The sequence below is a fragment of the Myxocyprinus asiaticus genome, chromosome 48 (assembly GCF_019703515.2).
Source record: "Myxocyprinus asiaticus isolate MX2 ecotype Aquarium Trade chromosome 48, UBuf_Myxa_2, whole genome shotgun sequence".
Classification (NCBI taxonomy): domain Eukaryota; kingdom Metazoa; phylum Chordata; class Actinopteri; order Cypriniformes; family Catostomidae; genus Myxocyprinus; species Myxocyprinus asiaticus.
In genome coordinates this window covers 11,975,784-12,000,464 of record NC_059391.1, presented here as the reverse complement: position 1 = coordinate 12,000,464, position 24,681 = coordinate 11,975,784, and the positions used below count along the sequence as shown (strand labels likewise).

Genomic DNA, 24,681 nt, shown 5'->3' with positions numbered 1-24,681 from the left:
TATGAATTTCTTTCTTCTATTGAACACAAAAGGAAAAAGTTTAGCAGAATGTCAGAGCTGCTCTTTTCCATACATTGAAAGTAAATGGGGATGAGGGGCTGTCAAGAAAAAAACAAACAACAGCACAAACACCTTAAATGTGCTCTAAGTGATTTTTTTCATGGAAAAGTATGCAAAAATGTTTCCTACTCCCTTAAAGATATTACTTAAATAAGTGTCCAGAGATATCTCACCGGTCTTTGTGACAGCTGTAGACTTTGTAAACAGCAAACTAAAATGTGTCCGGGGATACTGATGCTTTTCACCTGTCAATCATTTTGCTCAGTCTCATTTGAAACGGATCACTGAGGCTGTGATTCATAATGTTTGTCAGTTGAGGACGTTGATAGCTTTATCTGCAGAGCAGTGTGAAATTTAAGTAATTATTCACCGAAAATCTTGCTTGACAGCCGTGGTCACCATTTCACTTTCATTGTATGGGAAAGAGCATCTCGGACATTCTGCTATAAATAACTCCTTTTGTGTTCCTTGGAAAAACTAATGTCATACATGTTTGGAGCGACATGAGAGTAAGTAAATGATAACAGAATTTTCATTGTTGGACGAACTATGTGTTTATGTATAATATTGTATACAAATAATGCACATGCATAAAACATTTGCTGATGATGGCATAGATGTGCATTAAGTGTTTTTAAATTAGTGAGAGTGAGCATTTTGTATTTCTGAATTAGTAAGAGTCAGCAGTTTGTTTGTTTTGTTATAATATGTTGCCAAGTGTCTTTTATACTGCACGCACACTGTTTTCTTGCACTGGTTTTGAAAAATTAATTTAGGAAAATCTATATAATTTTGGAACACCCATGGATTAAAAGCATATACATGTGTTTTCAATGAGCTCTCCTTACAGGCACAAGTCCATGTATAGCACAGATAGACATCTGTCCATCCACTAGAAGGTTACAAAGGTGGACCCTGACAGATGCATGATGGATAGAGGAACATCTTGAGGTCAGGTGTCATAGGGAACACGACTTACTTGGCAAAATCACAGTCAAAAGTATGTGAATATCTGTAATCGCTTGAGCCCTGTGACATTTTTAGAGATATTTCATGATGAAGTTTATATCATCAGCTACTTAATTAGCATCCATTTGAATCAATGTATTCATTTTATAAAAACAGGCTGCTTAGCCGCATACAAGCAAGTGTAGATACTAGAACCATTTAGGTCATGTGTGAATTATCTATTATAATCTATTATTTGAATAAATAGGCCACTAATGCATGCTTATCAGCCATTAATGAATTGTATTAAGAACTTTATTAAACGGAGCGATTTTTCTATTTCAATTTGATATTTCTCACTCTTTGAGCTCTTTCTCATTGTTTAATTGAAAAAAGCCAGTGCATAAAGTTGTATGCACATGTACAGCCTTTCTTTACTGTTTACATAACTTGTTACACCTTAGGCTCTTAAAAGAAACGTGCATTTGCCAAAAAGTGGTATTATTATTATTATTATTGTTATTATTATTATTATTTTGTTTGTTGCATAGGTGTATTTGTCAAAGGAGACAGGTTGAATGCTATTGGTATTGACACTGGTTATATCTGCACTTTTGTTTTCAAATGTGAGACATTTTGGTCTCCCATTTAAACTGCACTAATGGTTGCTTCAGAAGAGGAAGTAGATGTAGACAACAGCAATAAAATGTCCCCTTTTGGGATCGCATTTTCTAACGACTTGTGCTGATATTGGGGACCTTAATGCCTTTTATCCATATCCATTTATATAAGTTGGACTGTTTAAATCCAGAAACTGCCATAATACTCTGAAAGAATGTTGTGGCAAAATGTAGCATGACCACTGATATTCAGATGGGACCATTGTTATGCATGTATTATTTCATATTTGTTATTGTATGTCCTAACTTTTAAGGAATAACCGTGTTACTGTACTCTATATTTAATGCAACCTGCTATTTGAAAAAAGTCACTATACACTCATTTAAAGCTTGTATTAAAACCATAAAGAAAATGTGAACAAGAATTTGAAATGTGGTTTTATTGTAAAATGTTATACTATAGATATAACCAAAGTAAAACTGTGTACAACAGTTCCTGTCTTATTTTTCGTTGGTACAATCTCTTGCCCTGGTTTTTGTTTTGCAGTTCATCATCCAGAACAACAGATGGTGCTGTTGTGTAGTCTTACAATAGACAGAACCAGAAAGCTTAGCTCATTGCTAAATATTGCTAATCTTTTGCAGTACTACCTGCTAGATTCAGCCTTTTTGCATTGAGGTAGACACCTTTTGTCCTTTGATTTCTTCAGTTTCCTTAGCCTTACTTTTTCTCTTTTTCTTTTTAGCTTATATACTGTTATTTTGCCCAGTCAAAAAAATCATAACCTTGACACATAAACGGCATGAGTGCAAATGTTAGCAGTGCAGTGAGAGAGGTTAGATACTGTTGTGTAATATTTTGTACCTTAAGTACATATGGAAATATGTTTAGTGCAAGTGCACATATCACATAAGTATCATATTTACAAGTGTTACAGATGCATTGACAAAATGTACCCTAACTTAAGCACATTTCTGGTAACAGTTGTCCTAAAGAGCACAGCAGTCTGGTTACGGAAGTAAAAATCCCATTTATTTTTTCTATAAGGAAACTGATTTTTAATGATAACTTAAAAACCTTTAAAGACCGACCTGCCATAAGCTCTGATGTTGTTAATCGATTGTACATGCTTCTTTGGAAGCCATTAGCCATCCCTGTTATTTCATATACATTTTTAAAAAACTTCTTTAATAGCAAAATATCTGGAGAAGAACTACACTACCCATGACCTAGAAGAGAAACAATCCACCAATCAGAGAATCACAGCAAACAAACTGCAACAAAAGAGCTTTGCATCAAGCGCCTACTTCCATGACGCACTGCAAATGCCCTGACAGGGTTGGTCTCCCAACATTCTCAAACTACTTGTATATTTGCAAATATCTGAATATTTTTAAATGAAATCAAAATATAATGCTTCTTTACTTAAAGCGACCCTATTATGCTTTTTGGGATTTTACCTTTCCTTTAGTGTGTAATATAGCTGTTTGTGCATGTAAAAGTTCTGCAAAGTTACATAGCACAAAGTCCATGCCAAAGGGAGTTACTCTCTCCCACAGAAAACACTGCTCCTGAACTGCCTGAAACGCCTGGTTTGCAGTCCAGCCATTACTTCCGTCACATAGCTACGTCACTATGTAACACATCTGCATAATGCCCACCTCAGGAATGTGCTGCTCAGGAAGCCTTGGGAGCTGAAACTCGGTTATGGTAAGGGGCGTTACTTTTCTGACACACGTTCTAAAATTTGACCAATCACAACAGGCTGGGCCAGCTGACCAATAAGAGCAGACTGGGCTTTTTGGAAAAGGGGGCTTTAAAGAGACAGCAGCTACAACAGAGCATTTCAGACAGGGTGAAAAGAGGTGCTGCAGCAATGTACAGTATGAGAAAAATAATGTATTTTTTGAACATTAAAGCATGTAAACCTATTCTAGTAGACCTCGAAAATAACATTAAAAAACCTGTAAGTGAGGATAATATGGGCTCTTTAAAATCAACAAATTTAAACAAATTGTTTATGTTTTTCCATCTTTTTCATTCAGTTGGGTCTTTTTTTTTTTTTTGCAATGTTTCATGGGATTGTAGTTCTTGCCCTGAAGTACAGAGTCTTTGTCTTTTTGTCAAATTTTCACTTTATTTTTTTTTTTTTTTGCTTCAAATCAGTTTGTAATGTGATTCACCTGGGATCTGGTTGATTTGATTAATGGCTTAAAACTTTTCTGAAGGATTTTATAAAATCCCTTTGGAAGAAATTAATGGGAAAAATACTTTTGGAACCAAGATGGCTGAAAAAGTGGGCGGGTCACTGTTGCGCTCTACTGGACTCCCTCTAGGACTTCCCCTTTGTCCTCTATAGCTTATTTGAAGATGTGTTCTCTGTTGTCTTCTCTGTTGGCTTTCCTTTATCAGTAGAGTCAACAGAGTCTCCAAATGCTCCAGCAAGGTCTCTCTCACTGCTGGATCCATAGGTCCTTTTCACACTGTTTCCTAAGGACTTGCAAGGTTTTGTAGACCAACTCTTGGATCTTCCAGGGAGGAATACAGTATCTTCGGGCTGAAGCAGGTGGCTACTGTCAGCTTGGAATTCAGAACCACTGGCACCTACATCCATGGTCATCTCATCCTTTTCATTCTTATTCTCATGGCTTATTTCATTTCTGAGACCTCCTTCAGGATCACCTTCTGGTTCCTTAGTCCCCCCTTGCACAGTATTCAGACATTTGTCCCCTTCCTGAACTGTCTCGCTCCTGTCTTCCTGTTTTATTCGATCTACATCTTGCTGTCTCTCTTTGCCAGTTGTCCCTTCTGAGTGTTGCTCTCCATCCTTTGTTATCCCATCTTCTGTTATCAACTGAGTACTTTCATTACTCATCAGTCCATCTGAACTGCCCGCTGTCTTCTCCCCATCTTCTGTGCCCATCTCCTCCTTACTGAATCTAGAAGAAACTTTCGGCCTCTGCAGCCAAGGCTCATCAGAATGCTGCCTTACCTTGAAACCGTAGCTAAACTTGTAAATTTGTTCTACCAAGGGTTTAACCATCGATACCTTTGGTGTCTGACCAAAAAGACTGGTATTTACCTTATACTCATAGCCAGCACTCCATCGCCTCGTATCTGAAGACCCATCCATGCCTCCCCCCGATCGAGTTTCTTCCCTTCCACTTGTTTGATCAATCAAGATTGTGCTCCTACACCTTTGTACAGTGGATGGTGATGTGCCCTGTATTCCTTCTGGATAGTATCTGAATGCTTTCACCTTTTCAAGAGGGTAGGAGATAGTTGCCTCGAGTTTAGCTCTCTCCATCATCAAAGCCTCTTTTGGTGTGGCACAATCTAAAGAAGTCTGAATGTCAGGAACTGGATATTTTGGTGATTCTGGCTGTGTCCCTTCAACACGATTGACATTCTCGACTCCCTTCTCACAGGGGAAGATCCGGATGTCCAGATTTGAGCCAAAATGTCTTTTTATCCCTGGAACATCTACCTCCAGGTTCTGCCCATATTCTTTTGTGTTGAGGTGTGTAATGCTTATTGTTTTAGTCTGATCCCCCTCTTTTTCCTCAGGTGGACGGTCATCAACACCCAGGTAGTAGCGGTAAAGGCTGTATCCATCAGCACTGTTGATGCTACTGTGACGTTGGAGGGAGGACGGGTCACAAATAGAGGAGGCTGTTGAACGGGTCTGGGTTAGTTCAGAGTGATCGATTCCTACCAATCTCTCTAGGGCATTCACCATTCGGCTGTGGATATCTTCCAGCTGGGACAAACGAAGATCCACTGTCTGAAGGGAGGCCTTCATTGTGTTCTCCCTCTCATTCACCTCCTCAAGACGCATGGACATGTTCTCAACCCTCACCAGGGAAAAGAAGGGGAAGATGTGAAAATGTAATGAATCAACAAAATTAAGATCTTTGACAAAAACTGAGGTCTTTTTACAGAAAGCCTTCATGTAATTCAATGGTGAGTTTTACCATTTTTGGAGACTAACTTCCAAACTGTTACACCATTGAGGTAATGCCGTTATAAATATATTACTTAACAATAAAAATAAAAACAGGGTTTTGAATCAATTAATGGGAGGAGTTTCACCAATAGTCTTCTTTCAAAGTACCTTTCATTTGTAACCCTTATACGCTCATCATTTGAGGACAGTTGCTCATCTTCTTTCTCCCTGAAATATTCCTGCACGCATTGTTCCTCAAACTCATACAGCATCTTCAGCTCCTCCGGGGTAAGAATGAGCTCTTTATGAAAAGCACAGGGAATACAAGACAATCTCAAAATGTTATTTTATTAGTCAGTTTGTTAATCACTACCACCTGCATCCTAATCCTTTATAATGTCTCTTTCATTTGGTCTAATAAATTTGGTCATACTATTTCATTCACTTATTCTTTTAATGAGTTTATGAGACTCACTTAATCCTTTATCCTTCTCATCCAATTCTCCCTCCTTTTTCTTGCTACAGCGGCAGCAAAGTCTGCGGAACAGGATGTAGATGTGGCTGAAGATAATCATAGGTGGAGGCAGTACAGGCCTGTCATGGAAGGTCATGATCAGCTGATATCTTTGGAACTTCCACACCTGGTTGGAGATGGACTTAACCTCAAAGAAGGTGTTGCTAGAATGGTAGAAAACACGTACCATAAAAACTAGTTAATTAAGTAAATCAACTCTATGGAATTGTAACTAGAAATGCACAAATGTAGAAATTTTGGCCAATACCAGTATCTGATAATGATGTTTTTATGTTTCAGCCAATAACTGTTTTGTTTTGTTTTGTTTTGTTTTGAAACCTTGCATGCAGAAAATAGTCATTAGTCCATAATGTATCTAAAATTATGGCAATAATTACAAAAACTAAAACAAAAACAAACAAATAATTCCAATATGGTCACCGATATATGGTCTGCATCCTTACACTGCAGAGAATGACCCTGAAATAAATTTGCTGCTCGACCCGCTTAATTTAGCTTGAAATGTTATGAATAATTTGTCAAATAATTCAAAGCATTCTTACTTGAAGACAGCAATAAGCAAGTTGACGAGGAGGATGTTGGCTACTAACAAATAGCAGGCCATGATGGCGGGGGTGAGCCAGGCTCCAGGAATGCAGGGTGGAAGTTTTTTCCCATCTTCATCATATAAATTTTCTCCACAGGGGGCTGTTTTGAAAAAAAACTTCCTTGTTACTGTATAATATCAGCCAAGAATTAGTTAAGTTCAATAATATTGGTCTGTCGTATCATAGTTTATCATAACCTGAAATGTTTATCAGTTGGCTTACGGTTTATTTCCATTGCGTAAACTACAGCGAATTCCAGAAGGGAAGAATAATGGAGAAGAAGAGGCATTAGTTCAACAGAAAACCAGAACAAAGTATGCAACAAGACAGAATCCAAGAAACAGGTAGCACAATCAACTAGAAATCAAAGAGCTGCAATGTGTACCGCAGAGTACTACTTTACTACAACTTTTCCAACCACAAAGCAATGGCAGACAGCCTGTAATATGGTAATAGTAACCACAATTTGACAACAGCTTTTTCTGTCTCCAAGTTTTAAAATTATACAAGACTGAATACAATATCTAACGGTGTCCAAACACAACAAGAAGGATGCTATTCATGATGATAAAGGGAAAACTGCAACCAAAACTAAGACCAGAGGGGAAATATAGACATTAGTGGATGTCGGATCAGACTGTTTAAGGCTGACTATCTACCCTGGAGGCAGGAAACAAAATCTTACTATAAATTCTAGTCTTACGGTCTATCGAGTCTGCAAACACCTCTCCGTAGATCATCCAATAGGGCATGTAGAAGATATTGCGGGCCAAGCGCCACGTTGGCTCCTCGTCCGGGTGGAGGATGGCCTGTCGTGCCACACCAAAACTCATCAGCACCACCAACATGATCACCACGAAGTACAGCATGTCAATCATCTGTAAAACAGACAGTAGTTCAAAAACCCAGTAAATATTTTGATGTTCATCTTTAAAGGGATAGTTCACCCAAAAATGAGAATTCTGTCATAATTTATCATATTGTTAGGGACTGAACAGCCTCAGTCACCATTCACTTTCATTGTATTTTTGTCCAAACTCCTTTAGTGCTCCACAGAAAAAGGAAAGTCATACCAATTTGAAACAACATGAGGTGAGTACATGTTGACAGAATTTACAGTTTTGGGTGAACTATCCCTTTAGGTCCAAAGTACAGAACAGCTTTAGGACAACAAATCGCATTTACCATTTTTCCTATCATCATGACATAGGGTCCAAGGTACTTGTTGACCCCGAATATGTCCAGCACCCGGATATACCAGAAGATGATGCCCACGCAGTAGATCACACGGCCATAGCCCATGTAGGGTTCACTCTGCAGCCTAAAAAGTAGCCCAATCAGGAAGGTAGAGATGGCCACCATGTCTGTGATGTTCCAATACTCTTCTAACCACACATTTATCTTTTGTTTGAGCTTGCCTGGTTCTGACATCAGGATCTGTGGAAGCAACGATGCCAGAAAACAGGCTATAAACTGGTTCCTTGCTGTTGGGTTTTCTGTGAATAGCTTTGTTTTTTTTACTTTTTTCTTTTTTTGTTTTTTTACAGCAAATCAGCTACAACCAATTTTGGAGAGATATTGCCATCTACAGGATACCTGTCTGACTTTCTCAAGGCCCAAAGTGATTATGTATGAAATGACGATCCACTCTTGTATTGAGGGCCAGCGCTCCATCTTTACCAAGACTACATAATTATAAAGCATGAGATAGCCAAGGTAGGAAATCTGTCCAAACATGAAGACATGCGATCAGTGGATATCAATCAGTAATTCTAGTAGCTATATTATCTATATCAATGTTTATGCAAATGTATGCTACTTTGTACATATATACTCACAGTATTGAACCAAAACTTGGTGAAAGGGGCATTATAGAACTCAAAGATTTTCTTGCCAATAGGAATCCGCCTCATTTTCTTATTGCCCTCCTCCTCGTCTCCTTTCTTAGAAGCTGCATCTGCGTTGGCATCCTAAAAGGAAACTGGGTACTGTTTCAAAACATGTTGAATTCATAGAAACATCAGCATCCCTAAAATCTACTGTATAGATCCAAATCAACCCCAATTTAAAGCATGTGTTGTTGTGCCATGTCCTGTAAGACCTGTGCATTTACTGATGCACTAAGCTAATATTAGGTCATATTAGGTCAACAGCTTTCAGCTATGTATGCTACAGTGATCAAACGAAAAAGGGTTTTGTTGGAATGAGAATAAGAGTGATGCAGTTACCTTGCTGGACTTGTTATCATCATCCTTGGCCTTCCTGTCCTCATTATCTACCGAGACTTGATGAGACATGTCATCACCAAGACGGAAGTCCAACAGCAGGATAAGGGGTGGGAAAATGAGACTTAGTATCACCTGGACACAACAAGAGTTTGCAGAGACTTGATGAGTCAGTGTATTGACTACTACAACAGTTAATATTCTTAAAGCTAAAAAATAAAATAATAAAAAGGAATAAATCAAAGATGCTCTTCACCAATTAAGTAGCAATAATAAATGTAAAATGGTGCACAGTGACATTAAATAGATAGTTCAACCAAGAATGAAAATTCTTTAATTCTTTAATTTCTGTTGCTTCGTTTTAAACCACCTAACATTTTAAATTTCACTAAATAACAATAAAAATACGACACCTTAAGTCCAGGGTTTTTGCCCATTCTCAGGCTGCCCATCCACATGTCAGTGAGGAGCATTTGACTGCAGGTGTGAGCGATAAAGTCTCTGTGCTTTGCGGCCACTGCCAGCTTCAGACAGGTGGAGTTACTCCAGTTCTTTAACTCATACGTCAACAGCTTCATGGCCAGCTGCTCATCATGTTTGTAAGACTGATCCAGCAACTCATAAGCCAAGGTTCCAAACTCCCTGAAGGAGAAAATTATTTTTACTGTGCATTGAAATAAAAATATTTCTTTATACTGTCTTTCTCAAAACATATGTGAAACATTAGTGACATTTAAAAGTTTTTTAAAAGTAAAAGTTTGTTCCACTTTAATATTTTATCATTTAGACAATTTTGGCAGTACAGTGAAAAGGAGAGGGGGAATGGGTCGCAGGCTGGACTTGAACCTGCATGACCTGTGTAAGTACCATGGCTCATTTTGTACTATTTTGAGACTAAATGTTTATGAATATCAGTTGAGAAATATGACAGTTCACATTTCACTTTATGACTGCTGTAGTAAAGGAAGTCTCACCTTTCAGTTAAAAGAACCAACTGACTCACTGGTAAATGTGCTCCCTCCTTTTGTCTCTAGAATGAAAAATAGAGGGTTTTTGCCTGATTTTGCAGGTCTTCAGCTGTGCAATTGTACGTGGCCTTCATTGCCTTGTGTGCTTCATAATGCGCCACACATTCTCAATTGGACACAGGTCAGGACTGCAGGCAGGCCAATCTAGCACCCGCACTCTCTACTTACTTTATGTGGTGTGGCATTGTTCTGCTGGAGAATGCAGGGATGTCCCTGGAAAAGATGGCATCTGGATGGCAGCATATGTTGCTCCAAAATGTGTACATATCTTTTGCAATAATGGTGCACTCACAGATGTGTAAATTACCAACTCCATGGGCATTGAGACACCCCCATACCATGACAGGCACTGTCTTTTGGACTTGATACTGATAACAGCTTGGATGTTCCTTTTCCTCTTTGGCCCGGAGAACACGACGGATGTTTCTCTCAAAAACTATTTGAAATGTGGACTCATTGGACCACAAAACATGATTCTATTTTTCTACTTTCCATTACAAATGAGACCAGACCCAGAGAAGTTGGCGGCGCTTCTGGACAATGTTGATGTATGGCTTCTGCTTTGCATAGTAAAGCCTTAACTTGCATCTGTGGATACATGGCGAATGGTGTTGACTGACAAAAGTTTACAGAAGTATTCCCGAGCCCATTTCATGATATCTATTACAGACGAATGTCGGTTTTTAAGACACTGACGTATGAGGGATTGAAGATCATGCACATGCAGAAGTAGTTTTCCAGCAGGACAATGCTAAAACCACAATCTGCCCAGATTACAAGTGCATGGCTGCTTAAGCAGAGAGTGCGGGTGCTCGATTGGCCTGCCTGCAGTCCTGACCTGTCTACAATTGACAATGTTTGGCGCATTATAAATCCCACAATATGGCGACGAAGGCCCCGTACAATTGCGCAGCTGAAGACCTGTATAATGGATGAATGGGGGGAAATTCCTCTCGCTAAACTTAACAAACTTGTGTCTTCAGTGCCCATTTGCTTGATATGTGTTATTCGAAGAAATGGTGATGTTACACAGTGGTAAACACTCGACTGTCCCAACCTTTTTGAAGCATGTTGCAATCATTTGATTTGAAATTAATCTATATTTTAAAAAAACAAAAGTGCTTTCAATATAGCATAGGATGAATGGAATTTACAAATCACTCTTTTTTGGTTTTTTATTAGCATTTTCAATACTGTCCCAACTTTTTCAGAATTGGGGTTGTACATAGGAGCTGTACTTGCATACCTATTGTCTACATAGATAACAACTGCCAGGGAGTTGTCGACTTGCCTTAAAAAGACTTTGCATTAACTCACTTGGAGTTGTTATCAAGGTCCTGGGAGATGTCATCCACCATTTCACTCTGAGAAGACTCGTGAGCCATGGCTTTATAGAGCTTACAGGCCACCAGCGCTTTAGCCATGCCCTCCTCACCCCTCTGCCACAGGAACAGAGCCATCTTCTGCCTCTTCATCAGCACTGCCCATATCATCAGCTCATGAAACGGGTACATGAAGCGGCTGACCTCGGGATCATCCACGTCAATATCCTCCTCCTCTTCTTTCTTCTTCTTTTGCTTCTTCTTACCTTTTGATCTGGGCTCATCATCCTAATGAGGTGAATTGTGAGTGAATGATTTTATAAGAAATGTTATGTGAACTGATTGAGAATGTAGTTAAAAGATGGGACAATAATTTGATTGTACCTCCATTCCAAGAAGCTTCAGGGCTTTTGGCTGCAAATTAGAGGACATTAGAACACTTAGGACCTTTGTACACACTGAATTGACATTTAAAACCTGTAATGAATTGAGCAATCTGTGCTTCTTACTCTCTTTAGGCCATAGAGATTGTTGTAAAGAGTTCGGAAGTTTTTCCTTGTGTAGTTACAGCGATAGGCCCCACCCATCAGGTACTCCACCACCAGTCCAATGTCAATCAATGTAATTTGATAATCTGGTGGGAGGTTCCCCTTTGAAATCAAAACAACAAATGTTAGTTTGCCTGAGATGTTAGAAATATTAAATTTGCCTAAACAGTGTGATGCAGTTTCTAGGTGGTTGCTTACTGGCCCAGATCATAAAAGCACACTCCAAAGTCCCAAGCAGGACAAGTTATGCATCGAAATGTATTACTCTGATCAAGTCCCTATCCCTAAATATGAGCAAAACTAGCCTAATAATGATCCTTGCCTAACCCTATGTGCAAATAGCGATAGATGCTATTTACTCTATGTATAAATAGCAACAAAAAACATTAAGTGCAAATAGTGGCAGATACTATATGTACCCCTAATTAAACACTAACATAGACCCAGTTTACACCTGATATTAAGATGCATTACGGGTGATCTGATCACATGTGGACAGCGCTAAATACAGGTCTAAACGGGGTCTAAAACGTTTTGTGATCGGAAAAACCACATGCAAATGTGGTAAAAAATGCATGTAACCTCATTACATTTGAGGTGTAAACGCTAATCCATGTTGAATTCATCCAAGCAACATTTAAGCACCACCCCTCACTTTGCCAGTTACGAGCGGCTTTAAAAGGGGAAAAAACCCCATCAAATCTGAAAAAAAAGGGGATATACTGTATAAACGAACATGAGAACTTCACGGATCTTCTTCAGTGTGTCTGTTATCAACATGCAGGGACACTTATGAGAAGCACAAATATCTGCAGCTCAGGTTAATACAGATAATCCACTAAAATAACTGACAATTCTGCTCGAAATGTTGCATTTGTGCTTAGATTAAATTTCAGATGCATCTGGGAGAAATAGTGCACCGTTTTTTCGCGCTTTCTTTATTTTTTCTGACTTTGTTGCAGTTTATTATCATGCAGTAACACACTGATATAGTGATTAATGCATGTCATCATGAAACAGAGCCCTCCCCTCCAAATCCAACCACAAGTGGTCACAGGAGATGCATTTAAGTGACCAGGTGTAAACAGTGATGTGTCTCACCTGCCCACCTAAGACACATCTTAATACCAGGTAAGAGGGGCATCACTGCAGCATGTTTATTGTGTTTATGTAAAGTTCCACAGACACTCTACAACCACCCCTACCCCTAAACATAACCCTAACCTTCCCTTACAAAAATTTAAACAGTAACCATAGCATCACTATAATATTTTGTAGTAAAATCACAGTAACCACACAATTAAACATGGTTACTATATTAACATAATATTACTATAGTAGCACCATGGTTAACTTGATTAAAACTATGGCTTCTGTCAAATAACAAACTAAAAAACATAGTAACTTCAATATAAAACCATAGTTAATTTTACCTAAATCATACCTTTCTCTCAACTCTATGACCTTCACCGTGATCAAATCGTTGTGAGAAAATCAACCTTTTCTATTCATTTTTATTTATTATTATAAGTAAGTAGTATTAAAGCAAGTCTTAAGAGTGGAGACAGGAAACAGGGTGGGAAAAAGTGTGACAAAATGTGGATTCGAACCCAGGTCGTCCGCACAAAAGAAACACATTAGGTGTGTCCCAAACTGCACACTTCTGCACTATTCTAAGCCATTTTGTAGTGTAAGTAGTGTGAGTAGTATGTTTACACTGACAATTTAGCAAAAAGAAGTGTACTTTAAGTACCTGGATTGAAGATTTTTCAACCGTTAAAACAGAGTGTGGCATGTTGGACACTTCATGCACTCACCGCACATGGCTTGACATTCATAGCGGGAGAGGCGGGTTACCTGGCTGCGCTGCTGGTTTGACAAAACTGTTTTAAATAATGAAGAATTGAGCAGCTAGCAAAATTTCAGTGGATACAGCACCTTACAATTGTGAGTTGAATGCTTTACTATCACCCCAAGCTGTGGGAATATGTACGTTGTTTAAGAAACAAGTGTTGAACTGAGGTCGGCTAACATGCTAAAGCTAGTGGCAACACATCACGTGTGCTTGAAATGTCACTTCTGTCAGCTGTTTAACGGCCACCCATACAAAAATCGAGAGTTCATGGCAAATTTGCCGCAAACTTGCCACAAATTCGCCACTGATAATTTTCACCTGCAAATGAGCTTTGTGGCAAACTTGCAACAGATTGTCCATTGTTGCCAAATGTTTGCTGGAGGTTCACCACTACCAGCGAAGAGCTGCAAATTTATGGCAAACATTTGCAATGAATCAAAAGCTCATTTGCATGTGAAAATAGTTTCGATTTTTTGTAAGGGGAATGCTTCTGTGTGATAAAATTTTTTTTTTAAGTGTTCTATTTGGGACGATACTATACTATCACTACACAAAATTCATACACTACATGGCTGAATGCACAGTATATTTTGTAAGTGCATAGCATATAGTGTGTCATTTGGGACACAGCTATTCACACCTTTGTAACATCCCATGCCTCTGCAGTGATACTAGAGGGCGCAATATCTCTTTAAAAGGTTAGGTCACCCAAAAATTACAATTCTCTCATCAATTACTCACTCTCATCCCATCCCTGATGTGTTTTATTTTCTTTCATCTGCTGATCACAAAAAATAATTTTAGAAGAATATTTCAGCTCTGTAGGTCCATAAGTGAATAAGTGAATGGGTGCTAAAATGTTGAAGCTCCAAAATCCACATAAGGGCAACATTAAAGTACTTCAGACAACTCTGGTGGTTAAATCCATGTCTTCTGAAGTGATATGATGATGGTAGTGAAGGTGTGGGTGAAAAACAGATCAATATTTAAGTCCTATTTCCCTTCACTTTCACTTCCTCCTCCTTCTGTTTTTGGTGATACACATTCTTTGTGCATATCGCCCCCTATTGGGCGAGGAGAATTTATGACAAAAAATGACTTAAATATTGATCTGTTTCTCACCCACACCTATCATGTCATGTCTGAACACATGGATTTAACCACTGGAGTCATATGGATTACTTTTATGCTCCCTTTATTTGTATTTTGGAGCTTAACAATTTTGGCACCCATTAATTTGCATTGTGAGGACCTAAAGAGCTGGAATATTCCTAAAAAAAATATTCATTTGTGTTATGTGAAAGAAAAAAATGCCATACACATCTGGGATGCCAGGAGGTGAGTAAATCATGAGAGAATTTTCCTTTTTGGGTGAACTATCCCTTTAAATTCTTTGTTTCCAACAGATTATTCGAGTGGCAGGTGCTATTTACATTTAGTGCAGATAGTCACTCTGAAATAAATTCTCCATTAAAATCCTCTCAGTTCACCACCTTTACCTTTTTAACATCTCTGACTACAATATGTAGAGTGTTGGCAGGTCCAAGTTTCTGTCAAAAAATAAATAAATAAATGAAAATTTAACACAAGTCATGTGGTTGTGTAAAAACTGAGTAATAATATTATTAGGAACATAAAAAAATGTGACAGCAGAGCCTTTTTTTTTTTTTTTTTTTTTTTTTTTTGAGGATTAAAAAATTGCTCTCAAACTCTATTGTACTTGTTTTTTGATAAGCTCCAACATGAAAATAATTGCGGTGCTTACAGTGTTGTATAACTCTTCTAATCGTGGGATGGTTAGAAAATGGTGAATGTTTACACCGTTTTCAATGAGGAGTTTGACAAAGTCCACTCTGTCGAGAACCAAAGCATCCATCATGGCCTGCTCAAGGGAGTTTACCTAAAGAGGGCGACATAGAGCAAGAACAGTCAGTGAGGCAGTCAAACATACTGTAGCACTGAACTTCATGATACAAGTTAAATACTTGTATCATATCTGTAACATCTGTTGTATTGTCGTTGCTTGGAATGTAGTGTGTCCAATCCGTCATATTAGGATTTTAGAATGGTTCTCACAGTGGACTACTACCTTCATTTGCATAATGTCACCAAAGTGTAGACTTTGAGAAGGACCGCAAGGGCTGAGGGTGGCTTTGTGAGACACTATTGCACTTTGACATTTCTTTGGACATCCTGAATAGCCATGCTGTCTTACCCAGTTGAGCAGTTCTAACTTCCTGGGGTCTGTTTCCTCTGGTTGTTCTGCTTTGGCTTTGCCTCCTTTGCCCTTTTTTCCTCTGGCTTTGCCTTTGTTTTGTTGAGTTACTCGTTTCTGCTTGTCTTGGGTTGGTGCTGTGCTGGTGGAGATGGCGCTTGCAAAGGCACTCGCAGGCTATGAAAACAGAAACATCTTCTTACATCTTTGTATCACTGTATGTTATTTCTTGTGGATATCATATGTAGTTTGGAAACAAGGCACATGTTTGACTCACTGGTAGGTTGTGTCCGTACACAAAGATTTGATTGCGTGCTATGTCCACTCTATTCCAAGCCAGAGCCAGGCTCAGCTGATCTGGAGCTGATGCATTTGTGCCTGAGACCCCAAACATACACAAACATGAGTTATTTGCCAACCATGAACCATATTTCCAGAAAAGGATATGGGTCATCCCACGAAATTGGTGCATTTTGTGTCCCCAAGAAAGAATCTTTAATAAAACTACTGTAATAACAGATAGACAGATAATTGACTGTCAATGAATTGCCAACAAAACCCTTCATCAGCCAACTAACAAAGGACAATGCATCTATGTGAACTTCTGCATTGAATCCATGATGAACTTCAAAGTCATTAGTCATTAATCTTACAGTTCTTACAAAATCTTTGTTTAATCACTGGCCCTTAACACTTACTTAATTTAATAATTTTAAACTATGACTTGCACTGCACATAAATAAGTAATATTGGCATTATATTCATGCTGTTAGCCAGAGGGGAACTGGCCCCCACAGTGAGCCTGGTTTCATTTTTAGGATACCTTTCAGTAATGCAGTGAGGATGGCCATTTCAATGTCGTCTTGTCCCTCAGCACCCATTCGAAAAACTGTTATCTACATATAACAAGTTAGACAGGGGCAGCAAACCTTTAAGAAACTTTAATACATTTAATCTATTGTGCATTTATTTTGCCATGGGTGAGAATGTGAACTCTTGGGGGGAAAAGGCATAGAATGAATGAACTAATGTGGTGAAAATGTGGATGAATGTTTAAAGGCATGTGTATATAGTTTACATACTTCACATGTTTTCACACAGATGTCTCAACACAAATTTGCTTTATTTTATCTGCATTAACAGGAGTTAAAATTCATACCCCGCATAAACAGCTAATTCCCCTCTGAAATGAACTAATACTGCTTTCCTTGTTTGAGATGGCTGGTACCAAATGCAGTTACCTTGCCGCAGTCATATGTACGTCAATGTTAAATGCAATCACGCTGGTGAGTACGAATGGCACTGTTCCAAGACATTCCTGAGTTTTAGCATTGTTACTTATTGTTAATGAGTGGCTTATGGTTGAGTCTTGGTAGTTAGACTGACAACTCAACTGTTTCAACTGATTGAGGGTCTGCAGAAGGGGGTCACCACCTTAACTTGAACTCTTGACAATATCGGAGCAACCAGCATTGCTAAAAAGATGTTTGGTTTTCCTTTCTTTTATAAAATGGACCTCATTACAAAAATCTAAAACAAATTTGGAAAAATATCATGTACAGTGTTATTTATAATGTAATTTAAGATATATAATGTGATTGATATGATTATATGATGTATTTATATAGAATTTATTTCAAAATAAATTATATATACTGGTTCTTTTTAGGGGTGTTGCCTGGAGGCAGTACTGAGTGACAATGGAAAGAAAATCAAGACATTTATTTTTATTTAATAAATATTTTAGCGAGATTGACTACGCAATTAGCAACAAAAAAATAAAAAATAAAAAAATAAAAATAAAAAAAAAAGAGCAAAGAACAATGCTACCAAACTATTTTATTACACTAAACATTAGAGAAACAGATTTTACACTAACTGTTACATGACAGAATCTATTAGAATTATTTAAGGTCAGTCAATAGTATGATTACTTGTAGGAGCAATTGAAATTTAGGTTGAACTGGAATGTATATATTTATGTTTCCATAATTACTGAAGGCTTTCCTTCTTTATCTTCATGTTTATGTCTTAACATACATTAACATCTCTTTTTATGTAAAAACGCTGTTTTGGATGGCCATTAGCCCATCTAAAGCCAGACAACGTGATATGAATTCACTAGAATTAACAGAAGAGATGTTCAGTATTGATTAGAGAGAAATGGATCAACCCTCCCTCCGCCCCATCTGCTCAGGAACAGGGTGAATGAACATGGCTGTTCGGCAAGAACAGGTGGCACAACACTGATCCTAGTCCAGATGTACAGAAGAGATTATCTCCTGTCCTGAGGCAGTATTACTAAACACTTATCAGATCACTTACCCACAGTTAAAGCTGCTGCAACAGCACAAATATTGCCATTAACCGAGCTCCCAGAGTTCACTGGACAGCCCTCTAGGTTAATCCTCTAGTGAGTCTATAGGTTAAAAAAGGGCCATGGGAACGTCAAGCATATCAAGGTGTGGGTCTTTAAAAAGTAACTATTTTCTCACAGGAGGAAAAATATAGACATTTCTGAAAGTGGAGAATCATGATCCCCCCTAATAATCTGGTTATTGTGACACCATTCTTTCTGATGTACTTTCTCTAACACATGACCTGAAAGACATGGATGGTTGGTTAAACTAAGACAAGCTCTAGAGGTCACTTGGGAATGATGGCTATGATTTAATATGATAATGTGAACTGAAAAGTGATTGTGTAGGGGGCAAATACAAATGAATTCATGAGAAGGACAAATGAATAAGGACGCATGACAAAATGAAAAATGAATGGGAAAGTTTATTGATGATAATTTTATGCCATACAATTAAACAGTAAAATCAATATTCATTTTTTTTTAAATTTCATGTAATATTTAAAAAATATGAAATTTCTTTCAATTTAAATCTTTATATCTCACAGAAAATGACAGTGTGTTTATATTTAAGAAATAGTTCAATAAATAGTTCAATATAGTCCAAATATTAATAGGTTTTGGTGAGAATCAATACAAAATTTTAGTAATTTTTCAGAGAAAATCTTGACATCCGTGCATGCACATGAGCGCTATGCGAGAAGCTCTTTCACAGTGGCTCATAAATTCATGGCAAAACTTGTGTTTTTTAGTACTAAAAACTGCACAGTTTTCATGTGAATGCGTGCCATTGTGAACGAGTTCTTTCATGCATGCTACCTGTAACATTTTCAGTAAAAATTACTTACATTTTGGGTTGTTTCTCACCAAAACCTATCGTACGCCTTCAGAAGACATTTTTGGTTGAACTACTACTTTAATGGTTGGTCTTCACTTTTTTATATGATTTTATTTCATTGTAGATACTTACCAGCTCCCTCTTCTTCATGCATTCAGTGACCATGAGCAGAATCTGCCCTGACTGGGTCTTGTTGTAGTTAAAGGTCTTCTGGATGGTGACTAGCAGCTGCTCTTTTACATCTTCATTTACCAGTCTAAAAATGAAATTCAATTGCAAAAATGAACAGATAAATTTCAGGTCAATGTTTGCAGCCTGACAGCCTGATTCTTGAAATGAGGGTGAGAAAATTTTGACAGAATTTTTATTTTTGGGTGAACTATCCTTTTAGGCTGTTTTTTTTGAAAGCTGGAGTTGGAGACTGGGTGTTTATATTGGCTACAAACACTCACCCTTCCACCTCTGAGTACTTGTGAGCGAAGGAAATTATGTCCGAGGCTCGGCCACTGCCATCGCAAACCACAACAGGCACGGCTGGCTCTTCATGCAGGCTCTCCAGCACAATGGAGATCACATTCGGACCTCCCTCCACAATTAGACAAACCACCGGTACACCCTGCCCCAGACCTAACACAGACATGCACAAAAATAAATTAATTTACCTAAATGTTTGGAATTTCGTAGTGGGATTGTGCGCATATCAATGTAATACTATTACAAAACATTAATAAGCCTTTTTGATATTCTGTGTTTTAAATCTCCTTTTCAGTTATTGAAAATGCATGCACGTTAATACAAAAACAAAAAGTCCTTTTGTGATTAACAAAAACAGGTATTTAAAAGTCAATAAAATTATTTTAATTTGTCGGTCCTGGGTCTGATTCCAGATCAGCCGATGTGAGTGATGACAGCTGAGCCTCCCTTTGCTGTCCCTGCCTTATCACGAGCTCCAGGCATAGGATGACAAAGGGAAACCCACAGGTCACAGAGAGCAAGGTCTTGATCATCAGAGCTGGAATAGCATGGAGATTCTCTCTTCTGGTCTCTGACTGCAGCCCCACCAACACTATTACTGATAATCAGGATATATCTTGACATTCAAACACTTAGCAAGCTTAAAATATGCCCTGTTTGGAGATCAGAGATACATCAAAACCTAATGCAGATAAGATGATACTGATGCAAGGGCACTTACGCGTGTTAATCTTCTGCAGGGAAATGTGTTTCTCCAACTGTCTGCGCAGTTTGACCTCCGCCCCGTATTTCCCACATGTGCCATTATCGGACAGTATGAAGTGCGAGTGACTATTGTTGAGAACAGCTAGCTTGCTCAGAGGGTTGGAAATCGCCTGGTATGGTTTGGTCACCTGAATAGAAGCAAGACATTGCAAATGAAAACTGTAGAACTTTTTACAGTTAGTCATTCAGTATTCATATTCAGGGGCCGAGTGGCACTGGGGGCACAGAGTTAAAGGAATGGTCCTTGTTCAATACAAGTTAAGCTTAATCAACAGCATTTGTGGTTGATTATGTTGATTACCACAAAAAATGATTTTGATTCATCCCCCGTTTATTTGAGAAAAAAAAAAAAAAAACAGTGAGGCACATATGGAAGTGAATGGGGCAAGTCCATAAACATTAAAATATACACTGTTTCAATAGTATATCCATAAAAACTTAACATTGTACACGTTAACAGGATTTTAGTGTGTGATAAAATCTCTAATCTAAATGATTTTAGTGTTATAAAATTGCTTACAGGGTTTTTCCATGAGCACTAGTACTCTTCGTATTACATGCTGATGGATCGTGCTTACATCTTTTCCAATAAGATCCTCTTTGCTCTCCAGGATTCCCCACGGAGCAATGCCTATGGCGCAGACTTTCCCTCGGGATTTAGAGGAGTGATCCTTCAAAGCATCTCCAACGTGCCGGATAACTCCTACATTATGAGTGAAAGTAACATAAAACAGATCAAGGAAACTCTCTTAACTACATCTGATACATCAAACTGATCACATATCCCAAGAGGAAAGCAGATAAGATTAGTGCTGGTTGAGGATGGATCCAAATTATGTACATAAAGCAAGATTCATGCCATTAAAGCATATACTTGTATACGATAAGTACCCACCAGTGCTAACACCACCAGTGAAGATCCAGGCTCCAGTGGTCACAGCAGCCTTGATCAGACCTTTCCCAAAGACCTGCTTGAGTTTTGGTTGCAGGTCAAAGTTCTGGAGGCCACCATGAACGGATATAAGCAAAGTGGGCAGCTCCAGCTGCCATTCTTTCACCATGAGATGCAGCAAACTATCTGGCTTGGTATCATATGACACCCGGATATACTGTAGGAGAGATTAAGTTATGGTTAATGTAAGCATGTCCTCAGTAAAGTGAAATATTCTAGTGGGGTTATCCATTTTTTCAAAATACACAATTATGTAACCACAAAGTTGTTTCTATGGATTATTTAGGCTTTGTCTTGATTTACAATTCAACTCTTAGTGTTCAGAATACATACCATGGCCTTGTTGACAAATCCTCCTCCCTGAAATTCAATGGTGCCAAATGCGTCGGTAGGGGCAGTTTGGGTATGTCTGACCACCGACCATTTCTCTTGAGGAGGGTCCACTTGAACCAGCTGGTTCTCCTCTGAAGGCTTGTTGGTGACTTGCTGGTGCTGAGTCAAAAGATAACCACAGGCACACCTGAGGACTCACAAAGCAAAAGTGAGTTTATGAGTAATGTCGGCATATATTGATGTACTATATTGTGGTTCAGAGGATTTTGAAGTTCTATAACAAGGGCATATGTCTTAGTTGAGGTTTGTTTTATTGCACGCAACAGGATGTTGCTTACATAACTCGGTAAGTTGACATATAGCCGCATAAATCATTTTTTTTTTTTTGTTTTCTTTGTATGTAGGCCAACTTATAGGGCTCTATCTAAACTGTGCTCAGTGTTCAGTTGATATATGCATCAGTGCACACTCTGGCATCCCTCCACCTATAGGAAGTTTGGTGGACTGGACTACTACACTGTCCTCCTCACTTCCAGCCCTACCACTCTACATGCTCACACAATTATCAGTAAAAGGGCTTATGATATCACACATCACCCCTGATTACATAAGAGTCTAAAAAGCCTCAAAACAGAATGAGTCATTGAGGTAATTTGTCTCGCACAATGGTGTCATTATACGTAGTGGCATGTTCTTTTGACATTTTTCAAAATTGCTCACCGGGTTGGGTCCTTGGCAGGAGATACATAGATGCATTCTCGTTTGTGAAAGGTTTTCTCAATCCAAGCTTTCTGGCCCTGAGAAACCCAAAAGAAAATGCATTATAGTAAGATGGAAAAGTCCTTGTACACTGGCTTTCAAAGGGATAGTTAAGGGATAGTTGATTCACATCAAATTCTCCATAAAATATGACAACCATGTTGCTCAGTTATGGAAGCTATCAAATATGCACAAAGCACTGGATGTGAAACATATACATATGCAGTATAGTATGCCATTTCAACTAGGTCACAAATTCAAATATGTGTAACATCATTTACAACAAGAACTGCTTTTAGTCCCTTGAGTTTGCCAAGAGTGAATACAGTAAATCCTCTTTGCAAAGATAATCCTTACTAAAGTACTGTATGAGTGGTACAGTATCCGCAAGCCATAGATATACCGGCACACATGGCCGAGAAACTATGTACATGCCAAATGTCTAAAGTGATTTAACAACTATAGAGACTTCTGGTGAAATGCATTTGTTCACCATTATGAGCGTATTTAACTCACAGCTGCAGATGGGTGAGCTTCTAGGAATAAATAGGATTAGAACGTAGATAATGGATGCTGCTGGCCATGCACTATTTCCAGAGTCTGTTACTAACATTGCAAAGCTGCTAACTGTTGCTTGAAGATACAAATTAAACTGCACCAAGCCATTGAACAAATCCAAGCTGCGGCCTGTTTTTCCTGAAATTATTAGTGCATAGCAAATTAGAGCTCAAACCCAGCTCCAAACCATGGTTATTCAATGCTTTTTTCTGTTCTGAGAAAGCACCATGGAAACCCACTAACAAATGTAGCTTTCGCAAAAGAACCAATTCTGCCACGCCAGGGTTTTGATTGTGCTCCAGCATTGGATGAAAATAACCTTTGATTCAAAGCAATATCTGTCTGGGCTTTTGTTATTGGTTCAGTTCTAATTAAGATGAAAGCTTCTGAGACAAATCACCTCAAAAATCAGTCACAGAACAGTGGCCAAGATACAAAGACAGAACAAGTTAGAAAAATTCCAAACCATGACCTACCGTTGTATACCTTTAGAAAATGATCACTCTAGCATTTGAAATTCACATAGTTCAGATTTTTTTTTAAAAAAAGAGGTTTATACAAAAAAATAAAAAAAATAAAAATAAAACAAATAATCAACAATTGTGAGATATAAAGTCAGAATTATAAGAAATAGTCACAATTGTGAGATATATATAGTGGAAACTGTGGGATATAAAGTCGCAATTCAGAGATATAAAGTTGCAATTTAGAGATATAAAATCACAATTGCGGGATATAAAGTCACAAGTGCGGGTATGAGGTTGAATTGTAAGATATAAAGTCACAGTTACAAGATATAATGTCGCAATTGTAGGATATAAAGTCGCAATTCTGAGATGTAACAAAGTTGCAATTACAAAATATAAAGATGGAATTGCAACATATAAAGTCACAATTGTAAGATATGAAGTAGTAATTGTGTGATATGAAGTTGCAATTCCAAGATATAAACTCAGAATTGCAAGAAATAATGTTGCAATTAACTTTTTTATTTTCTTTTTTATTCCAAGGTGAGATCCGGCTTTCATACATACATATATAAACATATCAATAGTTAGATAAAATATATAAACATTAAGTTATTTAACGAATACATTTTGGCAATGTTCTTTTAGTTAATTGCTAATCTTTACAGCTGTTGCAAGACTTGGGGTAACAGAAGAAAGGGTCGCTTTGTTGGCCTCTAAATATGCCAAAAGACAACCTTGAAAACAAGTACAGCTTTCAGATCATTTATGCAGTACACAAAAAGGAAAATGAGCTAACAGTCCCACTACAAAACAATTCCTACAGTGATCATTCCTGTCCCCTATCATACCCTAAACAGCAGCATCAGCAGAGCATGGATCCATGGATTCCTCCTGGTCGCCAAGCCTAAGCTAGCAGGGTTCCTACCTGTGGAGCCACTAGTCGACATTAAGAAGGTGCAACAGGGAAACTTTCTGCATCAGTGTCCCTCCTGGAGCTCCGCTGGTGAGGGGTGCTTTCTCCCAGAGCGTTGGTGCCCACTGAATCCCACAGGACATGAAACTTCATCACTTTATGAGGGGCTGTTCATATGATGAGCATGTGAGCAGGCTCTTTGTTCGGGGCAAGTCCCATGACTTCAGTTCAAGGTAATCCTTTTGGGAGTCCCATGACCCCTCTTTCCTTGCCCACAGGGTATTTTCATCCCTCACTGGAGCAAGGCACAACAAATCTAATTTGATAGCCTCACAAGCCCATCAGGCCCCTTGAAACACACCTTTTAAGC

General features: G+C 38.3%; 1 protein-coding gene across 1 annotated transcript; it reads right to left on the bottom strand.

The window, feature by feature from the left end:
• Positions 1 to 36: 36 nt before the first annotated feature.
• LOC127437435 (transient receptor potential cation channel subfamily M member 1-like) lies at positions 37 to 24,454 on the bottom strand. The gene is made up of 25 exons (XM_051692353.1): positions 24,324 to 24,454; positions 22,332 to 22,408; positions 21,612 to 21,798; positions 21,222 to 21,435; positions 20,905 to 21,029; positions 20,283 to 20,454; positions 19,540 to 19,714; positions 19,220 to 19,343; positions 16,714 to 16,786; positions 16,168 to 16,268; positions 15,441 to 15,575; positions 15,175 to 15,225; positions 11,782 to 11,922; positions 11,657 to 11,686; positions 11,268 to 11,560; positions 9,336 to 9,564; positions 8,926 to 9,057; positions 8,536 to 8,667; positions 8,294 to 8,422; positions 7,883 to 8,134; positions 7,401 to 7,575; positions 6,653 to 6,797; positions 6,051 to 6,253; positions 5,744 to 5,876; positions 37 to 5,483 (listed from the first exon to the last, which is right to left on the bottom strand). The coding sequence occupies exons 3-25, from the start codon at positions 21,612 to 21,614 to the stop codon at positions 3,983 to 3,985; spliced, it is 4,668 nt and encodes a 1,555-aa protein (XP_051548313.1). The 5' UTR covers positions 21,615 to 21,798; positions 22,332 to 22,408; positions 24,324 to 24,454; the 3' UTR covers positions 37 to 3,982.
• Between the last annotated feature and the right edge of the window lie 227 nt (positions 24,455 to 24,681).

What these genes read in the sequence shown, in the direction of transcription:
- LOC127437435 (XM_051692353.1), bottom strand. An exon ending in ATGATAACAAGTCCAGCAAG is followed by an intron (nt 8,668 to 8,925) that starts GTAACTGCATCA and finishes GTTTCCTTTTAG; the next exon opens with GATGCCAACGCAGATGCAGC. An exon ending in TTGCTTATTGCTGTCTTCAA is followed by an intron (nt 6,254 to 6,652) that starts GTAAGAATGCTT and finishes CTACCATTCTAG; the next exon opens with CAACACCTTCTTTGAGGTTA.